Source organism: Mastacembelus armatus, chromosome 14 (assembly GCF_900324485.2).
Source record: "Mastacembelus armatus chromosome 14, fMasArm1.2, whole genome shotgun sequence".
NCBI lineage: Eukaryota > Metazoa > Chordata > Actinopteri > Synbranchiformes > Mastacembelidae > Mastacembelus > Mastacembelus armatus.
This window is the reverse complement of record NC_046646.1, coordinates 22,868,132-22,886,420: the sequence shown is the minus strand read 5'-3', so window position 1 is coordinate 22,886,420 and position 18,289 is coordinate 22,868,132. Positions and strand designations below refer to the sequence as shown.

General features: G+C 41.9%; 1 protein-coding gene across 1 annotated transcript in view; it reads left to right on the top strand.

Annotated features, from left to right (window-relative positions):
• Nucleotides 1-4,806, top strand: part of LOC113142778 (polypeptide N-acetylgalactosaminyltransferase 10-like) — a 63,472-nt gene extending 58,666 nt beyond the window's left edge. Inside the window, exon 12 of the mRNA XM_026328021.1 lies at nt 482-4,806. Coding sequence (XP_026183806.1) covers nt 482-646 — 165 coding nt within the window. The 3' untranslated portion in view covers nt 647-4,806. The remainder of the gene's footprint in view (nt 1-481) is intronic.
• Nucleotides 4,807-18,289: the final 13,483 nt, after the last annotated feature.

The window sequence follows — 18,289 nt, the reverse complement described above, 5'->3', positions numbered from 1 at the left end:
AGGAAAGAGGACACAAGTGTCAAAGCCCAAAGTGTAGGCACATTATCTCTGAGTGTCTCTTTTACAGAACAGCAAAGCTGCAAACATAATTGCTTTAAAATAAATGGCTTCAAGGCTGCTTAATCATTTGCACCTTTAAACAGAACCTACCCCGAAGCTCAGTGATATTTATAGGAGCTCATTATGCTGCTGTTATGCATTTAAGCCCGTTTATTTGAAAAACACGCCATACAGGCCGCTCCATTTGTATTTTCTTATGTTTCTAGGATTTGATGCAGTGTCACAAACCAGCTTTGCTGTTCACAAGTCAAAAACGTACAAGACCAAAAGGGATCAGAGAATATTTATGCAGTTTTAGCTGAAACTCAAGTAATGTGACAGGAATTAAATCACAGATCACTGCACCAGCACAGGAAGCAGCAGTGGGGTCATTTCCATGGGAAGTTTTTTAAAATGGAAATTCTGTTTCTTCGCCCTCCAGGATAAGAGTCTGTTCCATCCCGTCAGTAACAGCTGCGTCGACAGCAACCCGAGCGAGCGGCGCATCTTCATGAACACGTGTGACCCCTCCTCTCCCAGCCAGCGGTGGCTCTTCGAGAGAACCAACGCCACCGTGCTGGAGCACTTCAACCGGGGCACTGACTGAGGCACCTGAGAGCAAAGACTCATGATGCGCTCAGACGTGGACCTGCTGCTCCTGTGAAATGGGGTTTTACTCTGTTTCCTGTTCACCTGGCGTCGAGGTGACAGCCGCTTTTTTTCTGGGTGCACGCAGTGAGGCATGATGGGATACTGTTGGGGAAGGTGGTTAAACACATCTGTCAGGGGAAGGACTGAGTTGAGCTCTGACTGATGTGTTTGTGTTTAAAAGCAACTTTGTGTGTGAGACGTGTTTGTTCTGTCACTGCAGTGCTGTGGCGGTGGCTCTGTCTATTTCCTGGTTTGACAGGTGATTAGTTATCTGACGTTCCTGTCTCTATTTTCCCTCTTTTTTTAAAAAATTTCTCCACCTTTTTCTGTTGATTTTCTTTTTTTATCCCTGACTGTTCTGTTTCTCCTCTTCTGTTGGCCTTTATCCTCGGTCTCCATCTCTTCCCCCTCCCGTCTCTATTGGTCTGCCTCTGCCTTCCCGTCTGTCTCTATCTGCCTGCTTGACTGCACCTTAGCCCACCTCCTCCATTTTCCGTCTCAAATCCCCTTATGTCTGTCTTGCTCTGACAACCTCCCTGAGGGCTGAGGAGGGGGGGGGGGGACTCCTACTGAGCCAAAGTCATCCTGACACTTGGGTGAAGCCAGAGAGAACCACTCTGAAAATCAACTGCTGAATTGATTTTCCTTTACAATCCTCATCCACCCTCCATTCCCTCCCTCATTTTCCCCTCCCTGGTGTCTTGGCTCCCAGTTTCTCCTGGTTTGTTTGCTCCTCTCTGTGAATTTAGCAGATGGAGGTGATGGAAAAATACAGCAACCTTTTCAATATGCCCTTTTTCCTGCATTTCTCGTTTCCTTGCTGGATTTTTCAACGGCTTGTGCGTCACTGTGTCTTTATTCCTCAGAGGTGAGCGCTAACACCAGGGTCAGTGCAGGCCAACTCCTGCTGCCTTTGGGTTGAGGTGTTGCTATGGTAGCGATGGCGGACGCGGGAGCTGCTCCCCAGTAAGTTGCTGGATCGACCTCGTCACGGCCGGCCGAGCTCAGGGTCACGTCACTGTTTGAAACGGCGGGCATGACCGCCTGGCTGGATGACTGCTTGTGTGACTGGCAGGCCAGGTGATTCACAGCAGAGCCACCTTATCGGCCGGTCGCCGAGCTGACACATCACTTCAGTGTGCGGTGTGAGCGGGACGAGAGACAAATGGGGGAATTACTGTGGACAGGCTCACCGAGGCAGCTCTGGGATAGAGACGAATGTGGGGGCTTGAAATGCATAAAGCACTTGTGTAATGATAAACTTGAAAGAAATCTTAGTGCCTTGTTGGGAGAGGACTACATGTTGGTGTGTGTGTGTGTGTGTGTGTGTGTGTGTGTACGTATGTATGTGTGTGTTTGTGTGGTCTAGATTGCCCAGAGAAGTGCAGTGAACAATATTGACCTGGACTCTGGTGCAGGACATTAAAGGCACCACTGACTGTGACAAAGAAACACAGTCTGGCTGTGAATAGAGCTGAAGAACTTTCTCCACCGTGTTTTTTCTGCCTTTTTTCCACCTGTTCAACCCAAAGTCTTTTTCTGGGAAAGGAAACTGTTATTGTTTACCACCTTTCTAAATACTCGTTGTTTTTCTTTCATTTCTTAATGAAATTGATCCTGTGATTCATTTTGAACTTGTGTTCGATCTGATGGTGTGCTCTGTCGCCCGCTCCCATTCTCTAGTCCCATTTTGTGAAGGAGAACAATGTACAGCCTGATTTCCGTGGTCACACCAGGCGCTCTGGTGGATTTTAAGAGTCAGATGCCAAACAAAACACAAAGTCAGACTCTCTAATACACCTTGGTCTAGTTAGTTTTAGCTGCCAAACACAGCTTTGGACACAATAATGTGTAAATCTAGAGGTTGGACTACTAGAAGTCCGGCTTCCATGACTGAACCTATAGGTAACTTCACCTGGTCGACTGAGAAGCTCCACAGAAATAGTGTGTAAAGTTTAGAGTGAGTACATTTGTGTGTGCATGCACTCGCACTACTACAACAGATATTTGGTCTGAAGTCAGGACATTAGGTTTTATCCTTATCAGTTTAAACATCCCTGCAGCCAAACTATCATATAAATGCATCATAAACCAAAACTGTTTGCATAGATTAAGTCCCTGTATGAAGAGCAGAGTTGGCAAACAGCTGTGATTTATATTTTATTCCATTTTGACTAGAAGGACGACTCGACACAGTCAATTTATAATTTAACCTTAAGACTCCAAATTCAATTTCAGGCAGTGAAAATGGAAAGTGATAAGTGAACTGATCTTATCAGACGTGGCCGAACATCCATCTGTTTAAAATGATGGATTTGCTAACAGAAAAAATTAATTCCACTGGAAAATGCTCCACCACTAAATCTTAGTAGGTTATGGCTGGTACAGTCTCCACAAGTTGATCAGGATTTATGACAGACAGCTGAGCCCTGTTGGCAAAAGTCTGTTTCCTGGACTCAGAAAAGTTTTCTCTGTGTTTTATAGAAGTTTGTCAGCTCGTGCATCTGGTCTGTCAGTATAATATTTACAGTCTCACCTCTTTTCTGTTGTTTCTGTTTGAAAATCGTCACAATCATGGCTCCATGTGTCCACTATGGTCTTAGTCTGCAACACAATCCTGACCCTGCACTCAGCACAGAGCAGAGTGTTTTACATTTAGTTCAGATTCTCTGTGTGACATTTTTCAAGATACACTCCCCAACAACTTGTACACCTTTCACATCGTTGAGAGAAATTTCTGCCTCGGACCAGTCGCCGCTTTAGTTTCCACCACAGAAGCAGACGAGAGCAAAGTGAACGCACATCTGACCTTTTAACACCCGACTCCAGTTCCTCTTCCTACATCTCTGCTTCTCTTCGTCACATATTCATGCTAACGGTGTTTTGGAATGAACTCCTGTTTGTGATCTGGGTTGTGTGACTTTATTGTGAAGGACTCTTGAAGAGTAGATATACGGGGCTGAAATGAGACAAATATAAAAAAATATTGCCATGGTAGTTTTTGTTTTGAGAGCTGTAACCATCAGCGCATCCCTCCTGCATCTGAGTCAGACTTATCAGGAGTAAACCCAGATGCTGAAAGATGATTCGATTAATCTTAAATTAGCAAGATCATCACAGATGTCTGCAGCTGGATCGAGCCTTTTAGTCGCCACGGTCGCTAACATGTTAGTGACTTTAATTAATGTAGCTGTGTGTGTTTCTTGCGTGGAGACGAAAACATTAATTCATGCAGATTTATGCAAACAGAAGCTACTGACGGTGCAGCTCTGGCTCAGTCAGCATTTGTTTATTTTTTAAAACAACAGCACCTCCATTTAAAGCCAGAGCAGATGATGATGATGATGATGATGATGATGATGATGATGATGATGATGATGATAGTGGACTGACTATGGGATGTGGAGCAGAGGAGATGATGTCAAAGTGTTTATAAAACCTCTGCACCATTACAGAAAATCAGTCTTCTAAGGAAACGTCGTCAGTAGCATCGTTTAAGTCTCTTGTTTACTTTTGGCCTCGGGATGAGCTGATGGGAGTAAACTGTTCCTTTCCTTCGCACATGTGAGGCGCGTTTTTATTCCATCAAACTGTGACTGGGGTCAGTGGTTTACGTTTGCTCTGTCCCAGCGTCTTTTCCACTGTCAGGACGTATTAACACCCTCTTGTCTATTTACTGTAACAGTGTCATGAAGTGCATCGTACAAACACCTTCTCCACAGTGAATTGAGTAATGATCATTGTGAATGTGTTGCATTTCTTTGTGATATCAAAAATGTTTTTTGAAGTGGTGACTTTGTTTTCCCATGAAATTATGTTCGTTGTAAAATCGACTGAGCAGCGTAAAGAAATCTCATTTTATAAGGGCAAAGGTTTTTATTGTCAACAGCCAGCATCGACCGGTCACACAATATTGTGAACCTGTGTGTGGATTTTGCTGTGTAGGAAGGTGTACATTTTCTATCTCATAAAAATGATCCAATATTTTTTTCTACTGACCTTGCAGCTGTAAAAGTGTATTTAGATATTTAACAAAGTGTACAATGAAACTGGAATTGTATGATATTTTTGCTGAGATCTGTGAAATAAAAAGGTTTCTATATTTGGACGAAAACATGTTTGTGTTTGTGTTTAAATGCAAACTTAATGAGTACATGGTGTGACCGTGTTGGAGGAGTGACCCCTGCTTCCTCTCATTACTGTTAGTTAGTGTTTAGACTGTTTGAGACCTAAACTAGCAGGTAGAGGTTTCCTGTTTTAAAATCATGATCCTGGTTTGTTTGCCACCCAGTTTCCCGTGATTCATTTCTCCTTCAGCTTCATATGTTGTTCCTCGTGGCCTTGCCCCTTCGTATCTACCTGATCTGTCTCATCCCCCCCTAGTGTGGTTCATCTCTCCAGTCCTGCAGGGTTTCTGTCTGCAGCCTTATCCTGCCTCCCAGCTGAACACCGACAGTCTGATTGAGGTAAATCCAGACTTTAAACTCTTTGCTGTGTCTCGGGCACAGTCCTGATTACTTCTTGTATTGTACTTGCTGCTCGTCTCCTGCTGGTGGGTCGATGCGGTGTAGTCCCTGCTGCATCCTTTGAGCACATGAGCATCCAAGCTGCGTAGCCAGCTCTCTTCTCTGATTTATTCAGGTGCTGGACCTGGATCTGGACCTGGGACCTCACTCTCTCTCCCGATTCCTTGTCCTTCAGGAGTCTCTTCTCTTTCATCTGCCGTCTGCCCATCCATTCGTTCATTTCCCCTCATCCTTTAGTTTCTCTAATGTGTGTTTGTTTCGTTCCCCTTCAGATGTGTGTGATGTGCTTTGGTTTGTGCTCCTTCAGGTCTTTGTCCGGAGAGCAGCTCGGAGAGGTCGGGGCTTGTGGATGAACCTGGAAGATGCTCGTCCTCCTGCATCATGTTCTTCATGTGCTGTATGTTTAACATATACAATTTTATTATTCAGAACCTACAGTACTCTGCAAATGTACTAGGCACTAAAATACACAGGGAATGATTTTAATACAAATTGCATAAATATTTTTTTCATGTATCAAGTAACTTTATACAAAGAACAAAACCTAAATATCTAATCAGTATTTGCTGCAGAGATCTGGGCTCTGTGGGGGTCAGACCATCTGCTGCAGGACCCCTGATTCTTTATGGACTTGTTGTCCTGCACAATGAACCTGGGATCATTTAGACACCTGTTCATGTCATAATAACCTGAAACTGTACATAGTGTAAAGCTCTGTCAGGGAAGAGGGATCCCTCCTCTTGCTCCTCCTGTTTCTTCTCATTTTTCCTATTGAAGGTTTTCTTTGGTCTGCTCTGTCCTTATCCAGTTTGAGAGTCCAAGGACTGTAACACCCTTTTAGACAAATTTCTGATTCATGAAATTAGGTAATCTAAATAAAATTTGAGTTGTTCACACAGGACGTGTCAGGAGAAGCTGCCTCACTTCAAGTCAAGACTTTACAATGAAATTAAACTGTAAAAGCAGATTCCTTGACAGATGTTCTTCGGCCAGAAAGCATGTAGCGTTCTCATCTTAACTCCTCAAGCACAACATATGCAGGAGCTTTTATTATCAGTGTGAGGCAGCGGATCCATCCACAGCAGAGATGACACAGCACCAGGTGGACAGAGAGGCTGCTCATTCCAGCTGCAATCGTCTCCTCTAAATAACTTCCGCACGCACGTCTGCTGCCCAGAGCTTTCTAATTTCCTCCCCTTGTCACTTCTTGTTGTAGGTTTTGTATTACTTTAATCGCTTCTGTGACTGATGGTGCAAAAACACACTCCCCCAAACGTTAATCCCATAATCATTTCACCTGGGAAACTGCTAACTCTGATGGCTTTCAGGTTTCTGTGATTTATTCGTGGCTGGAGTGATATTGCTTTTGCGAGTCGGCCCATTTCCTCGAGTCTCCTGGGACATCACATAAACCTCAACTTGTCACAGGGAGAACATTTGGGCTGGGTACACTGTACTGCACTGTAACACTTTATAGCCTGCATGTTATTAGAGCTTTCCCATAATTACACAGTAAACTGAGACAGTTGAGCAGTAAAACGTCAATTAAATCATATTTTTTTGGTTTTTTATTTATTTATTTATTTATTTCTTCTTGCATTATTATTGAAACCCCGGTTTTATACTTCTGTGTTCATGAACTAAAGTGATCTTATCAGCAGAGGTTAATTTTCTGCATAATAGCTTCCCCATTCATATTTATTTCCAGTTAATTAGCAAATAATCAGCACTCCACCAGACTCATGAGCTGTAACTGGGACAGAGATCAGGCTATTACATTAGCACATTATTCCACTGAAGATATCCATTAGGTTTCTTTATTGGGCTCTGCACCATTATAAAAAGAAAAAGCCAATGCAATTGTCTCCTATTACTCACTAATACCGCCCTTCTCTTTTGGCCCACAGCTTTACCTGCTAAAATGGAAAAATGTTTCAGTGACAGTTTTGTTAGCACATGTTTTCCTGAGGGCAGGGTGAGTTTGACCAGTTTAACTTTATGTGGAAATATAATTTTCCCAAGATAATTTTTATTATTTTTATTTTTTTCCTGCACTTCATGGGGGGAAGTTTGTTCATCGTTCTTATTGTGAAAGATTTCACACTACAGTTTCTTTCTAGAGATCAAATAATCCATTTATTCCAGTTATCTGGACCATGTAGTGAAAGCAGCCTCAGTCCTCTGATTGAAACACTCGATGATCAGATGTGCTGCAGACGGACAGACTGAAGGTTAAAGTTTTTGTCCCATCAGCCTCGGCTTTGTGTTCAGTGATTGTTGACATAGCAAACTAACAATTTTCCATTTGCATGGGAACGTCTGCATCACTTTTCTCAAACCTACTGTACCGATGTAAAATCAAATGACCTGTATGACATCTCACTGATTTGCATCTGTAGCAAACATTACTCTTCTTTGTTATATCCTGCTGTTATAAAGCAAAGCTTTTGCACTCAGTGTAACACTTGGAACCTGGTGATGGTTTTGTGGGGAAACATGATTTGGGAACTGTTCCCTACCTCCTGCGGGTCTGACCCGTTGATTTGTGGCCAGACTCTTGTCTCTCAACTGTGTTGCCGTTTTCGCTGGGTTCTCTTACTTTCTCAGACCCACTCTTTGCTCCCCGTATGTGGGCTCACACTCTGTTCTGCTGCTGAGAGATCTTTGACAGTTTCTTTGACAGCGAGCTTTGCTCCACAACTCGACTAACTGCAGATGTGTCAAAGCCCCTGCAGTCGGCCGGTATGGGTCTCTACCCCCACAGCTGAGCATTGGTCCTCAGGTCCAGGTTTCCACTGAGTCCTTCCTCTTTCGGCTCCAACCCACGTCACTGCTGTTTGGTCTGGCTCTGCTCTACACCTTTCTAATACATTTTGAATTCTTCAGTTTTAAGTTCTGGTCATTTAGCAGGTGTTTGCTTTGCGCTGGAAAAGGTTTGTCAGACCTGTCGGGCAGGTCTTATGACACAATACACCTGTAACCTGCACACACACACAGTTCACATGTGAGAATGAATTAAATCTGTGTGTTCATAGCAAAGTTATGAAAACTCAAGAGAATCTCCTCAGCCTGAATTTCCCTTTGGGGATTAATAAAGTTTATCTCATCTCGTCTCAATCAAACATGAAGAAAAGACACAGGCTCAGTGTGAGATTCAATAATGAAAGAGACAACAAGAAAAAACAAGGAAGACGAGAAAGAAAACAACCAGTGAACTAAATGATCCTGCGCATTTACCCATGACCTACTCTTTCTTCTTCTCTTTCAGCAATCAGCTCTTCACTCTGAGCTTGTTATCTTGGTCCATGAAGGATAATACAAACCGCCTGTATGTCTGAGAGATGACACTTCAACGAAACTTCACTTCAAAACAAACTAACAAGCTGCACGGATGGACGGACGGATCTCTCCATGAAATTCAAAAAGACACAGAGTTTGAGTTGAAGCAGCTTTGTCTTCATTGATTCGCTGTTAATAAGAGAAAGCAGCAGCACAACAGCCCCGCTCAGGAAAACTTCAGGTATATTCCTCTTTTCTACTTCTTCTTTTCTATAATTTATCATTTTGTATTTTTGTATTAACGTTAGATCAGAAGCTGAGTAATGTGTGAGGGCTTCCTCACAAACACCAACAAAGATCCGATCCCAGTATTTACCCTCCAGACTGTTTTAGCATCAGTGTTTTACTTTTATTTACTTCTCAGCATTTCTCAACAGCTAAAAGGCCAGTGAATATTAGACCCACATGCCCACTCACTAGGTAGCCACTCAATGTCTTGCTTATATGAAAACAAATGTATATTACTGTCAAATAAGAACCTCAAGCACTTTTGGATATAGGCCTGCCATGACCTGGTATGTGAGAGTTTCCACAGACATTTGGGAACGTGCACTATGAACACAATATCAGCTTGAAATAATCACAAGCCCTCAAAACTGCTACCCCTTTAAAAATAATCCTGAAAGACAATAAACTGGAGGCCTTGATCTCATTTGCTGCAAACAGACGTTAAATGCCAAAACAACGTGAACTAACTCCTTAGAGTAGAAACTGAACATTTATTTCTGAATGTTTTGTCAAAGTTTGTTCCAGTGATTTGTGTTGCTGCACTGTGGGTATTGAGACGAAAATGACAAGAAAAGTGAGTTTTATCTCCCTGCATTGATTAAACAAAGGTCTGAACGTTTTTTATTTTAGGATTGTTGCACATTCTGAAATACGGACGCTGAATGGATTTTTTTTTTCCAGCTGTGACTGATGAATGGGGCCTATTGTGATGCTCATGCTGTGGTCATTGTGTCTGTGCTGTAGCAGAACAGGATGATTCTCCGGTGATTTAGCATTGATTCTTCTGCTGCTAGAGCTGCAGCTACGTATGTAGAGAAATGACAGCAACATTCATTATAGTCCTGGTGGTTTAAAACAGCAGAGTTTGGTTGAAGGTTCAGAGTTTAGTCTGTACGTGTACACTGAGTCTGAGCAGGTTGGTGCTTGGTGAAAAGTTGCAAAATGTCTACATACGTTAATGAGTTGAGAAGTAAATAATTGTTTAGGATAACGAGGAGATAGAAGTGCAAACAGGAATAACTTTAATATTTGAATAGTGCTTAAAAATAAGAGGATGCAGGATTAACCCCAGTAAAAGCCTTGTTTAGAGCTCCAGGTTGTGTCACTATGCTGTGAGGTTTCTGTTGTCTGTGTTTATAGTATTGTTGTCTCTATAAATACTCTCTGATATACCTCATCCAGCCAGTGCGTCTCTTATTAATGACAATTTCAGTGAAAACAGTCTAGCATAAGATTCGTGTTTTTATTAGCAGCAAAAACATCAACAAATTCTTCCTTAGCCCAGTCAAATAGCTAAGGAAGTAGCTTTTCAGTAAAACCATTTGTCAGTGCTTGAAACTCAATCTGTTACACAAACTATTATTTTTACTGGTTTATAAGCTGTTGGACACTGGACCAGATCTGCTCCAGGTAACACATTAAACTAAAGGGTTCAGAGGTTTGGGTTTCAGGTTAGGCAAGTTGTTGACTAATGAGAGGGATAAAGTCCAGTTTCTCCTCTAAAAGTTTATTTTGATACTAAGGACATGAGGGAGAGAGGAATGGCAGACAGCTGGGATCTGAGCTTTCAGTTATTCTGGGCATCTTTCCCCTAAAGTTTCATAAAAACTACAGTCTGTGCACTGTTGGAGAGAGCTGAGGAATTCAACACAGGTTGTACTACAGATGACTCTAACTGAGAAAGACACAGAAAAATCAACAAAGACAAGGAGTGAAGTATAAAAGCACAGCAGGAATGTTAAAGAGGAGGTACGAAAGGAAACAGGCCGAAAAGAAAAAGTTAAGAGACTGAAAAAGAATAAAAAAAGATAATGGCAACAGGTGGAGACCAGACAGAGAACTAGAAACACAGGAGGTGGATAAAATATGAGAAAGATAAAGGCAAACACACAGCAAAAATGTTCTCAGGATAAAGAGATGTACGGTTTCATTCCCACCGCAGGCCATCATGTTCAATTCAGAGTCACCACTCATATCTAATTTTTGTGCATGACTCTTCACATCTACATCAGGATGGAGCCTGTTTCCAGCCCCAATGTGAACTGACAGCAGCACGTGTGGGCACAGCAACAAGAGCAGAAGATGTCACATCCGTTTTGTACCTTCGCTTCCCCCAACATGTGCTCAGACGCATTTCGGTTCTGCTGTCTGCCCCCAGTTTGTGACTGGATCGGGGGCGTCTCCTCGAATACCAATCAGGACGGCTCCCTGGTTCTTTCCTCTGTCGTCTCTCAGGCTCATGCTGCTTCAGCCAAGCTGCTAAATTTATGGCTCTTCACTAACAAGTGACTGATGTAAGCTTTAATCATGTCAGTGCTTAAAAATATCCAGCTGTCACTGTTCAGACACAAGTTTCACAAGGGTCGAATGCAGTTGAATCTTGGTCTGAACCATGAAAATGCAAAACTGTGATCCCGCCCACAGATAAAGAGAAAACTGAGAAAAAATATTTTAAAAAAGTGTTTGGTGATCCAGTGCCAGGTTAACATTTTAACTCGGGTGTAGGTGTCTGACCATATACCTGCAAAGTGCTGCATGCCAAGATTATGAAGATGAAAACAATCACACCTGCTAAACACCATGTTGGTGTTTTTCATTCTGAGGATGTTAGCATTAGCATTTAGCTCAGACTCTAATTGCAGCAGAGCTGTTAGCATGGCCTTAGTCTGGCTTTGTGCGGTCTCCATGCAGTCTTTGCCTGATCATAGATGAGGGTGAATAGATTTGGGGCATCTGAGGGAGACCAGTGAGTCTTGGGGCTGAAATCACTCTGAGTCTGAGAGATGAATACGGGCACAGTGTGAGGCTGCCTGCTCTCCGATGGCAGTGATGAACAAACTGTGAGACGGCTGTCTGCCTCATAACCTTTGTTTATTGGCCTGACAGGCTGAAAGCTGTGCTGGCTGGAGGTTTATGTAAAAACACACCCATCTTGTCTGCCTAAATCACAAGCTGTGGCTGCAGTGAAGAGCAGTGTCACATCACTAATTGGGGCACAGAATAAAAATGAAATTCTCATGCTAGCTGGGCACTGGAAGGGAAAAATCTCTGCCAAAAGGAAGCCACAGATCAAATATCAGGAGCAAAATACACAGTGGCAAACAGCAGCAGCAGCTGCCGAGTCGTGACAGAGATTGAATTTTCGTTCCAGAGTTTTTCTGCCTTGTTTTCTCACTAAATAATGTCATAAAAAACTAGGACAATACAGTCAGATTACGTAAAGGAACACCTGAAGTCACAGTACGTAAGGTGAAATCACATCAGTGACACGGAGGGGCTGGTTTGAGAATTCAAAAAGAAAGTCAGTACATAAGTGATACTGGGCTTCAGGTGTCTGTCATTGTGAATCTCAATACCTGCCTGTGTACCTGCTTTGTTTTGTCAGAGTCTCAGTTATTTGTTATGCTGTAAAATATACCCCACAAACGTCAACAGCTGTTTGTCTTCTCAGCTCTGTAATCACAGAATATCTGGCTACATGGATCATTTAGCAGGAGGTAAGCATGGGCACATCCATGACAATAACGACCATTTGTGCATAATAACAGGAGTAGAGCGGAGGATAATAGACGTCTGATTCTTCCCGCCTGCTGTGTTCGGGCCTGACCAGCAGCTGTGAGGGACAAAGACCAAAAAGCACAATGGAAGACACAGACTCTTTAATAACCATAATGACTGTCTCCGCTCTGGGCAGCAGCTTATGGATCAATTTGGGAAGTGGCTGGCAGGCTGACCCGAGCCACACAAACAGCTTTGACTCACAGACTTAAATGATGGTGACGCCACAGCTCCCAGGATTAGCAGCTCTATCACCTCTGAGGCCTAGTCGGCTAAAAATAGACTTTTTCTTCTGCAGGAATAACAGCAGCGCTTTACCCAGGGAGTTCGAAGATAGCATGACGCTGGTCCTGAGCTTACAGCTTCTATTTCTTTGTAGAAAAATCTCCTAAACTCATTTTTCCTGTTTTTACCTATGATTTAAATATTGACTTCTGTTGCCTAAACCAAACTGCACGCTGGACACAGAAAACAAAACCTGGTCTCTGGTGCCAAAGTCCTGCCCCTGTGTCTGCTACAGCACAACTGGACTATGGACACATGAAGAAAATAGACTGAGTCATGTTTCCCACAGCACTTAACTGTTGATATAGAGACAGAAAAATACAAGGACGTTGTTGAGCCACTTTACAGCTGCTGAACAACATGTCGTTTACATTTCACACATCTCTTCTAAACACGTTGTACTACCTTGTTTTGTACTACATCTTTGTACTTGCCGTCACTGCACTGTCCATAATTGCACCCTGGTCTCTTACATTGTCTGACGTACTGTCTGCACTGCTCAGCACACATGCACTCACCCGCTTTTCTGCAGCTTAGTGTAATTATTACATATGTGTTGTGTTGTTCTGCGTAGCACCATGGTTACTGTTTCACGGCACCGTGCTCTGTATTCACTGGACAGTTCAGGGTTTAGGGCTTTTGTATTTAGGCACAGAAACTTTGGTGTCCAAGGCTGAACACATGTGAGTGTTTAGCTTTGTGTGGTTTTCACTAATGTGGCAGCTGGAAACTGGGAATAGCCCAGTATCCCTAGAGGTTAACGTTCATACTGGAAGGGTCAGGAAAGCAAGAACAATATGTCTGGTGCTACTGTAGGAAGTGGGTGTCCTTTCTGGGATCATGCAGGTTTCTGTCATACACAGAACAATATGTGAGAGGAAAAAAAACAATAAAACAATATGTGTATGCCTTTGTCCAAATGCACCTTTTTGATGACAGGTCATATTATATAGTGTGGAGGTTCCCACATACAGAATGTGATTTGATAAAACGTTACAGACACCAAACATATACTTTTACTGCCTGATGATGTGAAATCAGGAACAAAAAGGTTCAATTCGCAAATAAAAACAACTGAGGTTTGAATATTTTATCTACCAGGAGAGAAACCAGAGTGCAAGAGAAGAAAAACACTTTTAATGTCACATATTCGTTTTTGGTACAACCACTTCACATTTAAAACTTTTTATGTGACTGACAATGATGGTGTGATATTTTGAAACGTCTTGTCAGTTTTTTCCTTTTCAGAACTCAAATTTCTTCCCTGTTTGAGACGGTGACCTTTGGAGGCAAAACCCATCATTTTGAGACATCTGTTGGTATTAGTCTTTGATTTTCTTTCTCTCACTTACATACACACACCTGCGCACACACACACACACACACAGTCATTGTGAATCCAGCACACAGCATGGCAATTCGTTAATTACACAGCTCCCAAAGTTCAATATTTCTGAGGCCATAACTACAAAGGAAAGAATGAGATGTATAAATAATGAATTCGGCATTCTCTGTGATTAAAGCTGAATATCAAACCAATCAGACAAGCGTCGCGGCAGCTATCTGATTATCATTCTCAGGCTTCTTTCTGGCTGGAGTGATGCTCGCTTTTCCTCAGTTTTCATACTTTAAAACACCAGGGGAAAAAGAAATGGAGGAAAAGAATAAGCATGAAATATTTGTTATTCATGAGTTCATTTTATTCAGATTTCCCTGTGTGTGAAAGTTCATATCTCAGCCTAATATGGTTTCATGCAGACGAGTGTCTCGGGTGAGGCTTGGTAGATGGTTTTTGTCTGTGAGAGGCAAAGAGATGACTTTCAACTATATGCACCATGAGGAAAAAGAAAAAAAAACTCCTTCACACTTGCTCTGACTCACAAGGTCACGCACACAGTGAAGGGCGTCAGATGTGGGTCTGCATCACTTGACTTAGATGAATAATAGATATCAGCTCAATTTAAACACTTTTGGTTTGCACTTCAGCACCTTCTCGCCTCAGTCCTCCCACAGATCATGCCTGTCTCTGTGTGCGAAAAAAAAAAAAAAAATCTCAATACGACTTCAGGCGATTGCTTTGAACTTTTCTTTTCTCATGCTCACTGCCTCCTTCTATCCTCCTCTATCTTTTCTTTGTTTCCATCCCACTTTATCCATAAAAAATCTATTCTTCCATTATTCCCTCTGCTCCTCCCCCTCTCTCAATGACTCAGAAAGTGTCCGGTACAATTACTCAGACTCATGCTGGACTATACGTCAATGCATTTGGAAAACAAGGAAGTCTCCTGTTAAATAGACTTTACATTAGATTAATTAGGTCAAAAACGTACACCTTTATAGAGGCCTAGGCCACTACACACCACCAGGACAGAACAGTGTAAGAAATATGGCTCTCTGTCAAAATACTGAAAGCATAAAACAAATCAATAATAAACTGATATAAAATAGCTGCCCACATCATCTGACGATAAATGTGGCTCTAAAGGTCACTGGTCAAACTCACAACCTTAACCCCAAACATGTCAATTTTTTCACAGGAGGCAGCACATTTGATCTCCTAGCAGCCAGATTTGGCAGAATCTGAAGGTAGAATGTAAGATGAACTTTTTAGCATTTTATTAGAGCTTTTTTAATTGCACATGCATTTTAAGGAGCCAAAAATCACAGGTTTAAAATTATAAATAGCCTGAAAGTCATTAAAATGAAACTACAAGTTATATTTGGCTTCAGCACAACGACTTCATCAAAGATTTTCAAATCAGAACTAATGATCCAGCACTAAAACAACACCACACGGAGAGAGAGGCACATCCTTACACACTAGGAGTTTATGTCACTTTTTTTCAAATGAATTATTTTGGATTGGACGTAGAAATCTTAGGGACAGATCCCAAAACCAGAGTAAAGAAAACCAAAGCTATCTGCATGGCGAGATACTGCTGGGAGTAACTGTGAAATGTGACTTTCTGTAATCTAGATAGTGTGACAAACATCAGGGTGGATGTTGCATGTTGGTAGAAACACTGCAGCTTCCACTCAGCTCAGAAAACAGCAAAATTCAACTAACTCTAAGCATCACATCGTCAGACTGAGATCAGCTGCACAGTCTGCCAAACCCATTAATGCTGCTATTTGTTTAGAGGCTGATGAAGACATTAAGGCAGCAGCAGGGAGGAAATAAGTTAGTAAATGAGAGGAAGGCTGGCTGTGATCTGCTCCGTATGAAGCAAACAATGCTGAGAGAGGACATGAAATACTGAATTTACTGCAAATAGATTTGACACTCTTTACTGTCAACATCCCAGGAGAATGATATTTTCTTATTTACCTCATGTCTGCACTGAAATCATCAAGTTAAATCTCAAATCACAAACATCATAGCTGCATTTCCTTTTCACCCACACAGCATGATGGCCTCCGTGATCCTGAAGCTCAACTGGTGACACTGATTTTCATTCCCAGCACATGTCACATTAAACCCAGTCTCATGCAGTAGTGAGCTTATTACCTCATCTCACCACATGATGTATACTGACATAATCATCTGCAAACTGCAAATCTTTGTAACATAAGACAATGATGGTGGAAGTAGGGATGGAAATTGGACTTGCCACCTCACCAGCAGCAGGTTTTTATTGTCTGTGTTGTTTTCATTTCATTTCAAATGTTTAAAAGGAGACAAACAGATATTTAAGTTTAAATTTTTACTGCTGCTTTGTCACTGTGACAGTGACAGTATGAGGTCAAAAGACTCTTTACAAAAGACTCTCTCCACAGGGGGAGTGGAGTGTTTTCCACATTACTAGATAAAAATCATCAATCTGCAAATCAGAAAGTCTCACAATGACTTTAGCAACAACATACAACTGAACAAAACAAAATTTGGAACAAGATGATCCTAAAAAACTTTTCCAGAAATTGATCATTTATTATGGAGGCCAGGTTTTCTTATAGATAGAAATGAAATTTCAGCGGCTCCCTGCACTTTTTATTCCAACAGCAACAAAGAAGGATCTATTATGTGACATTGATTGAAGAGTGTTGTCTGCATGCACATAATTCACATAATTGTTCTCTGCGGTGCACATCAAATTCATTCCTTGAGTTTGCTCTTTTTGTTCTGCGAGCAAACTGTTATGCCATTATGTGTATTTATTTTCATGTTTTCCTGTAGCAGAATAATGAGAGACACAAACAGAAGAGTAGTGAAGGACACCGCTGTATTGTTCTACATGCATGCAAAAAAATACAGGGAGCTGTTTAGTGACATTATAAATAGCACCTCTGGTCCCATAACTGTGTCTCTTGAATCTGTGGCCCTGTTTTAACTGTATATTCTAAAACGTATAAGATTTAATATCTTCCTTAAACATTGAATCAGGAGTTTCTGTCATAAAAATATCATTTTATCCAGGAAGTTCTAACAGTCAGTGTTTGTGCTAATGTTGGCTTACATCATCAAACTGACTGTGGCAGTGTTTAGTCATGCAGTCAGTCAGACCACCCAGCAGGTCACCCTGTCAGTCTGGTGCGTGTTAACATGACCTACATCAATTGGGCAACTGGAGAAGCACAACACTTCTCTGGCCCCTGTTACAACCTGTGTCATGTTTAAATGTATAGCTGAGGTTTTGTTGAAGCTAGAAACAGATGTTAGTGCTTCAGACATTCAGGGCTTTTCTTTCTCAAACCACTCAGAGACCGATCAGTCAGAACCGCTCAGAAATTAATAAATCAACTTACCTTTGTACGTCCATTAAACTTATTTATGAAAATGTGTTTTTATTATGCATTTGACCAACCATACGGCCTTTGCAGTGAAGCTTCCCAGGCTGCTGTACTTTAACTTTTGGCAAAAAGAAGTGTCGCATCTTTGGGACTGAAATTTCAACCTTCAGAGCTGTTTGTAGCCCTGGTGAAGAGCAGGTGAGTTTACCTGTGTTGATAATTGTGTGTTTATCTGTGTGTGCATTTCTGAGATTTGCACTTTGAAATATGGTGTGTGTTTGTGTATAAACTCGCGCTCAGGGTTCTCTGCTGTGTTGTGAAGTGCCAGTTGCCACCTCACCTCTCTGCCATATGGAGCCAGACCAAGGCTGCTCCTGGACAGAGAGATTAGAGAATAAATAACTGATAACCAGCAGCCAGAGGGGCTCAGAGAGCAGAGACACACATCACAACTGAGTGTAACTGCAGAGACAGGCTGAGAGAGCTTGGAAAGAAAAAGAGGTATGGGCACAAAGAGAGGGAGAGTGATTGAATAAAGGATGATAAAGCAGGAAAGAGAGAAAAAATAAAAAAGAGAGGAATAGAAAAATAAAAATGGGTCAAATGAAGAGAAGTAGAATCTGGAAGTAACATCAGTCTCCAGGGTTGAACAGTGTCAGACTCCACAGAAGAAAATATATCAGCCTTTCTGTTATGACTTTCTACCTGCTTCTCTGAGACCTGCTCATGGAACATTCAAGAGCTCTAAGCACAACCACCACCCTCACCTTCACCACAGGGCACCTGAATGCTGACTGACAGCAGGATACTGGGGGTTGTTTCAGGTTTTTGTTTTTGTCCAGAATCCTCTGTGGTCCCAGCTGATGTAAAACTGCATGATCACAGTTATTTATGATTTACCAGCATTGTATTTCTTATTTTTTTCCATCCTCCTG